Source organism: Triticum aestivum, chromosome 2B (genome assembly GCF_018294505.1).
Source record: "Triticum aestivum cultivar Chinese Spring chromosome 2B, IWGSC CS RefSeq v2.1, whole genome shotgun sequence".
NCBI classification, from domain to species: Eukaryota; Viridiplantae; Streptophyta; class Magnoliopsida; order Poales; family Poaceae; genus Triticum; species Triticum aestivum.
In genome coordinates, this window is record NC_057798.1 from 220,069,279 (window position 1) to 220,079,881 (window position 10,603).

Genomic DNA, 10,603 nt, shown 5'->3' on the forward strand with positions numbered 1-10,603 from the left:
TTTAATATATGATGCAATGAACATATTTTTAATTATAAGACACGATGAACATTTCTTTTAACATCATATAATATTTTTATATCGTATGAAAATCGGAACTGCTTGGGGTTTAAAGACGTATACAAACGAGTTGACATATAGGATGCCGTGGGGCAGAGGCAGCAAGCGTGCGCTGCGAACGACTCAGCGCGGTTCAATTTCGGGCGGACGGGCGCACGTTTCTGTATTTATTAAAAAAATCGAACGTCGCAAGGTATAAAAATAGGACAACGCTAACGCCCACACGTGTGGTGGAAGCCAAATCCGCCCACACGTCTTATACATACGGACTACGCCATGTCACCGCATGCATGCATGTGGATTTTTTTTTGGATTTTTAGTTTTTAAAATGTTTTATCTCTTAAATGAAAAATCCAATTGAAGATCCGTTTTCACCAATAAATCCCTCGCGACGAGATCTTCGAAACTAGATCTCATATCAATATATTTCGACGAAAAAAAAATTTGGGTTAAAAGTTGTCATGTCTATTGCACAAGAATTGCCATGATGTTTACACTAAAGTTGCCATGTTATGTTTCAGCTTTTTTCTTCTATATTAAAAAATAAATTTTGACATATTATAAAACGGAGAATTAAGAAACTAGACTTGTCATGCACCATAAACTAAAATTGCCATGATACATGCACTTAAATATGCCATGGTTCATGCAAAAAAATATTTTCATGGTCAAAATACTGGAATTGCCATCATCAAAAACTAAAATTGCCATGATCTACGAACTAAAATTGCCACATGGCAACTTTAGTTTAAGCACCACGGCAACTACAGTGTAAACATCATGACAACTTTTGGGCAAAAAAAATTTCGTCGAAACATATCAACATGGGGCCTAGTTTTGAAGATCTCGTCGAGACGGATTTAATGGTGAAAATGGATTTTTAATTCGCCTTTTTAATTAGGAGATAAAATATTTTTAAGCCGAAAACCAAAAAGATTTCTGCTGATGTCATCTGTTCATATGTGGCAAAATGAGTGGTGATGGAGGCGTGTGGGCGATGTGCAAACGCCAACACGTGTGGGCGTTAGTTTTTCCGTAAAAATATTTAGGTGTCCCTGTAAGAGCAATAGGAGCAGTAGCGCAGCGGCTGCCAGCTAACGCCTCCAACGGCACGGCGTGGGTTTGAAACCCGGAAGCAAGTGCGCGTGTGGTTATTTTCGTTTTTTTTTTGCGGCAAGACTTTTTTTTTGACAAGCAGAGGATATATGCATGGTTAAATAAAAAGTAAGGATTCTTTTTGTAAAAGGGCATGCCACATCAGCCCGTGACAGCGGGTCCCAGCAGTCAGATACACCGTGTTACGCAGCTTAGACCGTTTTGCAACACTTAGGCCTGAGTTGGTACTGAACTGCAAAACTTTTGAGTAGTGGTATATCAATCCGTGAGTAGGTGCTGAAATGTGGTACCAACATGCAATTAACTCAACAAGTACTTAGGCATAGCCTCCTACAAATATTCTTAATTTCTTGGCAGCAGGAAATAACAACAGGAAATTACATGGTACTTGGTCTTAACATTTCGACAAGGGCTACTGGCAGTGAAATACACAAACTCCCCTCAACAGCAAAATGCTAATCCAGTGGCCTCGTTGCTACCCCATGTTCAAGTGTCTTCCACTCCAGCCTCTGAGAACAGATCTCCCCTTGGCTTTACATGTTACGGGCCCTCTTTATAGGAAACTCCCAGAGAAAATAGATAAGCAAGCAGGGAATAATCAGTAATCAACATCATGTTGCTAGTCCCTTGCCGGGACATCCGATAAAAAAAGGACGGTGTTACTATAAATTATACTAGGTCGCACAGATATATTTGGCATTACCTGCAATGCTGGCTCAGCTGCTCTTCTTCATCGCTCTGCCTCATGTGGGTCCCTGATTTGCTTCAGCTCAGATGAGCCCTATCAAAAATACAAGCAAGGCATAAGCAAGTAACCAACATCATGTTACTATAAATAATACTACTCCCCCCGATCCATATTTATACTAAATCTTGTACTAAATCAACGGCAATTAATATGGATCAGAGGAAGTATATCGCACACGTATGTATGTCATTACCCCAAACATCCATCGTAACCTAGCCTTCTGAGCTTCCAGCTGTAAAAAACAGACATGTAATTAGCAACGAATCAAGCAACAAAATGCTGAATGGAAACTTGCCAGAAAATAAATCATCATGCATACCTCGTCCTCATTGTCCTCATCATCAAACTTTCCGCAGTTTATCTTAGATCTACCAGACACGTTACTTTTGTGGCCAGCCATGTAACCAGAACTTGGGTGCTTCATGTCAGGACTTCCATTACAGTGACAACCATAACAGTAATCTTCATTACGGAGAGTAGGAATTGTTAATATAACTAACAAATAACGAATCAAGCACAATAACAATCATACCTAAATAATTGACAAATTGAATATAATAAAAAGTCATGGTTATACAGTTCGAGATACTACCAATGTAAGTCTTAAGGATCATATGTGAGATGAAAAAGGGGCAGACAAATAGGTTAATGTATCAAAGATCACACTAGAGCCAGAAACCCAACTTACAAAACTGTGACACATAAGTTCAAGGTAGTTCAAAAATATGTAAAGAGTCCGGGAACGGAATATATCATACCATTAGCAGTAGGATCCAGCACACATAAACAGATGACAAACAATTCACTGGATGATTGATTATACATGACTTCAGCGAAGAATAGTTTGTCAGTGCAGCAGTTCAAATCATCAGCTCCTTTAACCTTCGCAGTGAAATTGATATGATCGTAAAACCTACTATCTCTAATTGATTGGCAGCACATAATATCTTTGAATTCATATGCAAGATCCTGAAAAGAAGCATGGATTCAATCAGCATTGAATTGTTACAGGAATGGATAAGAGCGAGATACAGTGCAACCCTTGGTAGCAAGGGCAAGAGGGGAAGGGACAGAGAACAGACCCCGAAAAGGTTGTGATCCTCATTATACTTGTCCACCAGAGCTTCAACCAGCTGGCGGTTAAAATCACGGGTTGTATCAATTGGTTGGGATGCCAAATGTTTTTTCCTTCTGCCATCAGGCCAGTAAAGGCACTTTTGTACAGCAAGCTCCACTCCAGATAATCCCACAAACCTATAATCTGCGTTTGGTTACAAGGGTGGTCATGAATGGGTTGGGATCGTTCAAAAAATAGACATGTTTGGTTATAAAGCACATGAATGGTTCAAGTCAAAAAAAGAGAATATGCCTTGAAGATGCTGAACCGTTCCACCCAACCAAATCGGTCGAATCAAATGGCCACGCTTTGCATGCATGACTATGTGAGCATGACTGTTGATCCCGTCCTAAATAATTAGCTCATCTCTAATATTCAGCCAAACGCATGAATTGAATGGTTCAATCCCAAATAAATTGGACGGTCCCAACCCATTCATATGACACCTTCAACCAAACGCATCCGGCTGGCACACTGTACATTCTCACAAGTCAAGAAAACAGATTGACAAAAAGTCCATTAAAAAGACTGGCTAGTCTGCTGTTGCTAACATGCAAGTTCTCAATGCAAGAGAAAACATATCAATCTTTCCTTACAGAATTGAACTCAGTACGCACACAAGAAAGCATAGCTATGCACGTGGGTGTGCCTAGCTAAAAAGCCAACCAAAAGTAAAAATTGTTATTCTGGCAAACTATACCTAGATAGGATGTGATAGCATAGTTTTCATATGTGCTTTGTTAATTTACAGCTGCGCATATATGACTTATGAATATTTCAATAATTCTCACAAATACACTAAAAAAAACTTCAAGTAGATCCAAATAGTATAGGCTGGCATTTCTATTACAATTTACAGACAACTTCTACATAGTCAAACTTGGCTCTATTCCAAAAAAAAATTCCTAATTTGTGTTATACATTTACTTAACTGCATGTATTGGCACCAATTAAACAGGACTGGCAGAAACCTAGAAGGAACAAAGTTGAGAAGTCTTACATTTGCTCCTCCTGGCGGCCCCTAAGGTAGAGCTCAATAGCATTGTTAACTTCAGTTAAGCTCTCAAATGGCCCCCCCACATGAGGGTATGTGTGGAAAGATCCCTTGAGATCAATTCTGGTGTAAAATCTAATTCCCCAGTGATCTGGTTGCTGGTACAGAAGAGGCAGCCCAAGAGACGAAAATTTTTGCGCCCCTGGGAGGCAACTGGGAAGCACAGACAAATTCGAAAACTTACTCTCCTGCTCTTTCTTCAAGGAGCGAGCAATGGATTCACGAATGGTTTGCCCTTGCGGCAGTACCAATGGAGCAGGCTTGTGCTCTGTCCCCCAAAACCTGAAGCAGAACAAGCAGGCAGAATCGATGAGCAGAGGAGAAGCATAATTCATTCATACAAGGAGATAAATGAGTAATCCGTATGATCGACGTGCTAATGCTATGACCAAGTTGATTTTACTAGTTAAATATATGGAGAACAGAAATATATTGCGGTTGTATAAACTAAACAACGAGTCCACTCCCACGAGAAATCTGAGGATGCTAATCTATGGAGATAGAACTCAACATGAAAACGACATGGGGGTTGTTCATACGGAAGCAGTTATTTTATTTTATTTTTGCGGAAAAACATACGGAAGCAGTGTGGCTGCTGCACTGGAGCAATGTGCCGGGGGCGGGACGGAGTAGCCGAAGGTCCCATCGCCGGAAACCGGAATTGCGGTCAAGATACCACGCCGGGAACCAGGAGATGACATGGCAGCCGGGGGTGAGGAAGGAAGGCAATTAGGGTTTGGTGCTCGCTGCTTTTCCATCGCGACGGGAACGGGAGGGGATCGATGGTGGGACTTGCAACGACGCGTGTCCCTCCAGGATATAAACTCACGAGCCTGGATTTCGGCCCGAACACAGAGTCGGTTTTTTATTTTAACAAACCGAAGGCATCGGGAGTCCACAAACTTGCTCCTCCTCCTTGTCCTGCTGGCTCCTACTCGCAGGCGCAGGGAAAGGCATGGCGGCGTGGATGTAGTAGGACGGAAGCGCAGTGGCCATCTTTGACGACAGTGCGCCTGGTGACGCCTATTCAACTGGCTCGGCCGCCGTGTAGCGATCTGACCAGTCTGTGGTGGGCGCCGCCACTCATCGTGACGGAGGCAAAAGGCTTCTCTTTTTCACGTTTTGTTCGGGATTGCTCCGCTTTATCAAAATCAGTTTCAGTCCATTAAATTTACTTTGGAACAGTTTCATATAGAAATTATACCTCTATCAAAGAGAATTTTTGGTTTCCATCTAGCTCCAGCTGTAAGAATGAGAAATTTGATGAAAAGGATCTATTTGATTGGAATGAGAGGGGAGAAACGAAAGGATATCCACTTACTAGTGGCAGTGGGGGGTAATATCCTTTCAACTCCAGCTTTTAGAGACGAACCAATCTGTGGTTGGATGGTTAGAGGGGTTGTGGTATTCAAATCCTGGTGCTTGCATTTTATTCCTGAATTTATTTCAGGTGCCCACGTGATTTTGTAAATTTCAAGATGATATGTCGGCTCAGTCTTTCAGAGCTGCTCATAGGGGTAGGGTGTGTGTGTATGCGTTCATAGGGGTGAGTGTATGCGCGTGTATATGAGCGCTTGCGTTTGTACTGTGTTCAAAAAAACTCCAGCTTCTAGAGCTTTTTGGAGCACCCTTGAAGAGCTTCATAAAAAACCGAAAGATATACTCCATATTCTAGTTTTTTACGGAGCGGCATATCATGAAACTACCCCGTTTGGTTTGTGTTTTCAAGAGCGGAGCTAAATTTTAAGAAGCAGAGCAGTCTCAAACAGGCTCTAGACATGGCCGCGTCGCACATGGTCGCAAGAGAAGTCAGGCATGTGGAAGAGTGAAGACGACCGTGAGGATAGGAGGACGACGTTAGCGACGGCGGCCCAGCGGCTATGGCTCACAGAGGAGCTTGTGACGGGGTCACTTCTCTTCGAGGAGAGGCCGAGCGACCCATCTGGCCCAGAATCACATGAAATGTCCAAATTTACTCCCCTGCATCCGGATACGTCATACTTTAAACCTTAAATCCAGGCAAAGTATACAAATGAGGAAATCCACATACCACGTAGATCAAATAACCTACACTACCATAATCATCATTGGAGATGTCCATTACCTCTGTGCTCGGCTCCGGGTATATGGACGGCAGCCACAACTCCGACTGCTCTACGTCAGCCTCCGCCTTCATCTCCATGTCAAGTTCGGCAAAAAGCGCGTCGGTCGTCGCTTGTTCATGTCGGATGAATTGCTGGTTGGCCTCGACATAGGCCTCATCCTGGATGGACTCTAGGATGGCCTGCTACTCCGCCATCTCCGCCGCTTGGGCAACCGCGAACTCCGCCATAGCGCCCTCCATGTCAAAGCCCGGGGCCAGCTCCTCCTCTGGATACTCCATCTCCTCCTCCTCCTCCTTCAGATCCGCCACCTCCATCGGAACCGGCTGCTCCTCTGGCTCCGGCTACTCATCCTCCTCCTCCTCCTTCCTCCTCCGCCTCCACCTCCAGCGAGTCTGAAGGCAGGTTGGTTGCGATGCGGGCGGCGTGCCTCACCCGGATCTCCTCCTTGATCTAGAAGCAGCGGTCCGGTGTTAGCATAGCATAGGTGATCTTCTACCGGACCATGTCGGACGGCGAGGAAAGAGGGAGGTGGAGACGAAGAGAAATGAGCTCGACTGGCATCGCGGGGAGGGAGGAAGAGGTTGTGGCTAGCGTTGGGGATGCTGGCCAGCTTAAATAGTTGGATTTTGACCTCAGGCGGCGAGCCGGAGTGCTACTCGGCGTCACACCGCCACTGGAGGAGACGTCCATCGAACTATTGGGTTCCCAGGCGATTCCGTGTGGAACCCTGCCGTCAGTCCGGCGTGGCGGACATGCCCCGTTGTGCCGGGGCCTCTTCATATCTACCCCATATTTGGGATGGATATGAGGGTTGTCGGTCAGTCCGGGCGTTTGAGATCCGTTTGAGGCACCCGTTTGGGTCGGATGTTTTGACCGGTCACCGACTGAACCGTCGGCCAAGGCATATGATGGGGGTTAGGGTGCCTGACTGTAGATGCTCTAAGAAGATCCTGAGACTTAAAATGCTTATTGCTAGAGTTCCATGTAATAATATATGATTATACGTAGTGTCGTGGAATTGTCACGTCAGATGTCCTAGTGGAAGGACTTAGTCGTGGAGCCATCGCAACTAGGAAGCTTAAAGGGGTTAATCGGGACAAAGGACACGGGGTTTATACTGGTTCGGCCCCTTACGGTGAAGGTAAAAGCCTATGATCCAGTTTTGAGTGGGATTGCTTATGTCTCGATTACCAGGGAGAGATTTCGCTTGACCTAGCTCTCGATCTGATGTTACTTGCCCTGAACCGTCATCGGGTTGTCCCTTTATATACAGAGGTCGACGCCCAGCGGCTCATAGAGTCCCGATCGGCTCATAAACAGTGTCCGACTCGGTCTCTAACTATTCTTGCCTTACAATACAAGTCATGTACATATGGTGGTTTATCTCTATGGGCCTTAAGTCGCCTCTAGGCTTTGGGCCCTTAACTGAACCGCCATCTTCAAGCTTGGTCTTGGGCTTCAAGAGTACTTATAGGTATAACCCGGCCCCTCCTAGGCGGGTCATACCTAATAGTTATATCCCCAACATTAGGCCCCAGGTTGATTTGGATTGGTTCATGTCAATCTTCGACACTTAAGAAAAATCTTCTGCTCTTTACTTATGAAGTTTTTGTAACCCGCCATGACATCATCCTTTGGATTCGTGGTAACCCGCCATGACATCATCTGCCACTAATGCATGTTTTGTCCAACATATCTCAACAAATCCTTATCTTAATGACCATCCCGAGGATCGAGGCATTCGTATAGCTGGATAACCATGTGTTCGGCCTCCTTGTTTTTCGCGCCCACTTATCAGTCTTCTCTTATAAATAGACACGACTAGGTCTTTCCTCATTCTCCCCTTCCTTATCTTCTTCCTCTTGCAACCCTACTGCCGCTCGAGCTCCGCCGCCGCTGCAGCGCACCTCGTCTTCCTCAACCTCGGCCGCTGCATCGACCTGAATCAGTCCAGAGAACGGCGGTGACCCTTCGCAGTAGATCTGCAATCGTAAGTCTTCGCCTTTCCGCCCCTTAGATCCACATTAGGGTTTGCGAGTTCTTCTGTATTCTTCGTTGTTCATCACGGGTTCTTCGTAGTTTCTCCACCACAGCCACCTTTGATCCAAAAGAAGTATGGAACTCATGCGGTAGCTGTTTCACGTCCATTTTCAATACTAGCAGATCCCTTTTTCTTGTAAAAAGGCCTCATTAGAACTGATGAACTCATCTGTACTTCATTTTTAGGTCTAGAATATTTTCTTTTTTGAACAGCCGTTTGATCCAAAATAATAGATGCAACCTGTGAAACTTGTTTATGCAACACTTAGGCAAAAACTGTATTTGTTAGATCCACCTAGCCATGGCGACTCTCATCACCGGCTTAAAAGGCAACACTCAATTGATAATCCTGACTGCCCATGGCGGCTTAAATAACTTAACTGCTTATGACGCTCATGGCGGCTTAAATAATCTGACATAATTAGCCTTATACCATTAGGCCCCTTTATAAGCCGACATCTTGAATATGCACTGTAATATTTTTCTCTGGCTTAAATTTGAACCGGGAATTTTTACTCTTTCTTAGGCTTTCATCACAATGGCACCGAAACCACCCACTTCATGCAATTGGGTCAAATCCATCGTCACAGACAGTACGCTTGATGACTTTGTGAAGACCAGCTATCTGCCGAAGAAGGAAGTGATGTCATATCGTGCTCCTGACCCGTCGGAGGAAAAGCCTCAGCCCAAAGGACAGGAGGTCATCGTCTTCACTAACCATATGAACCGGGGTTTTTCACCACCCGGCTCAAAATTCTTTAGGGATGTCCTACACTTCTTTGACCTCCGTCCTCAAGACATCGGACCCAATTCCGTGTCTAATATTTGCAATTTTCAAGTGTTCATCGAGGTATATCTTGGAGAAGAACCCAACTTGCTACTCTTTAGAGAGTTATTCTACTTGAACTGTCAGAATGAGTGTGCCAACGGACAAAGCTTGGAACTTGGCGGTGTCTCAATCCAACGTCGGAGAGACGTAATTTTTCCTTATGACAACCCACCAAGTCATCCCAAAGATTGGAACCAGACATGGTTCTATTGTCAAGACACTTCTCCAGCTGATGAAAATCATCTGCCCGACTTTTGTGCTCTGCGTCTGGAGTCCAAACATCTACTTCCTGGTAAGATGACAGCCGCTGAACGCAAGACGCTCGCCCCCACCCTGGCTAAAATCAAGGCTCTTCTGGGGAACGGGCTAAATGGCATCGATTTAGTCCGGGTTTGGATCTCCTGGTGGGTCATTCCATTGAGCCGCCGCCCCGGCCTGATGTGCACCTACACAGGCAAGAAAGATGACCCTCTACGGCACAGTTCTGACGATTTACCTGACCACGTCATCAACGACATGACCAAGTCTCTCCTGAATGAAAGCATAGCAGACTGTGGTAAGGTGGGCTTAAGCCCCTTCTGCGAAGCTAACCCGGCTCCAGTGGTAAGCCGTCTCCCATCAGAATAAAATACCTTCATCCTTTGATGTTTCATCTGTACTCATACCTTTGCTGGTTTTCACAGGATGGTGATAAATTCTGGAAGGCTAAATATGATCATGAGGCTGCGAAGAAAGCCAGGAAAGCCAAGAGAGCCTCCAGGAAAGAGGCTGCGAGGAAGAAGGGCAAGAAGGCCACCGCCTCTGACTTGCTTCAGCTAGAAGATTCTTCTGAGTCGGAGGTAGCCCTTAACTCTCTTGGCTCCTTTTTTAACCATCTTATTGACACTGATTATAAGCAGGAGGACACAGGAACAAGTCATGGCAAGGATGAAGATGTAACTATGATTTCCTCCGACTCCGAGCCTTTGCCAAGACAGAAAATCCGAAGAGTAACCCAGAAAGTAAGATTTTCACATCCCTTAGCTTATCAAGATCCTCAATTTCTTTTGAAGCGACAGATTCATGAGAGCCGGAGGCAGACCCGGACCAGCAAGGATGCGGAACTCTCCTCCGGCTTACCGAATACGCCAAGGAAGCGCCGGAACGAGGTCACCTCCGATTTAAATCCTTTTTATCCTTTGGCGGGTCTCACTCGTCAACCACTCAATTCTTCTGACTCGAATTATCAGGAAACGTCTCCTTCCTCCGGCGACTCAATGAAGTCCAACTTGCCGGCTTTCAAGACCGCTCTAGGGTAATGATGACTTACTTATCATGTATTTGTTTCAATTCTCTTTATTTGTACTGATCTTTTGATTTTATGCAGCAGAAAAGCAAAGGCTAGCAAGAAGGTAAAGAAGAACAAGCCGGCCGAAGAGCCGATTTTCAATGAGCTGGAACTTGGAACAGCCGCACCTGAAACCTCAACTCATGAGCCACCACCTGAGCCAGCTCATGACACAACAACGCCAATTACTGACCCGCTTGCCGAGCA

At 45.0% G+C, this 10,603-nt stretch overlaps 1 protein-coding gene across 4 annotated transcripts; it reads right to left on the reverse strand.

Moving 5' to 3' along the window:
- Nucleotides 1-1,446: 1,446 nt before the first annotated feature.
- Nucleotides 1,447-4,917, reverse strand: LOC123041092 (uncharacterized). 4 transcript variants are annotated; one of them, XM_044463793.1, is made up of 8 exons: nt 4,675-4,917; nt 4,042-4,377; nt 3,007-3,178; nt 2,683-2,893; nt 2,244-2,386; nt 2,118-2,156; nt 1,880-1,957; nt 1,447-1,727 (listed from the first exon to the last, which is right to left on the reverse strand). In XM_044463793.1, exons 1-7 carry the CDS (start codon nt 4,851-4,853, stop codon nt 1,907-1,909), a joined length of 1,131 nt encoding a protein of 376 aa, XP_044319728.1. In that variant the 5' UTR covers nt 4,854-4,917; the 3' UTR covers nt 1,447-1,727; nt 1,880-1,906. The 4 variants fall into 4 exon arrangements, with proteins under 4 accessions (XP_044319728.1, XP_044319727.1, XP_044319730.1 ...); XM_044463792.1 differs by having other exon boundaries at nt 1,447-1,739; XM_044463795.1 differs by having other exon boundaries at nt 1,447-1,957; nt 3,007-3,185; nt 4,280-4,377.
- Nucleotides 4,918-10,603: the final 5,686 nt, after the last annotated feature.

Bases quoted from the DNA above. Each gene is read 5' to 3' on its own strand.
- LOC123041092 (XM_044463793.1), bottom strand. From the start codon at position 4,853: ATGGAAAAGCAGCGAGCACCAAACCCTAATTGCCTTCCTTCCTCACCC. The intron at 2,894-3,006 runs GTCTGTTCTCTG...GCTTCTTTTCAG, and splicing joins AGGATCACAACCTTTTCGGG to GATCTTGCATATGAATTCAA. The intron at 2,157-2,243 runs GTATGCATGATG...TGTTTTTTACAG, and splicing joins ATGAGGACAATGAGGACGAG to CTGGAAGCTCAGAAGGCTAG.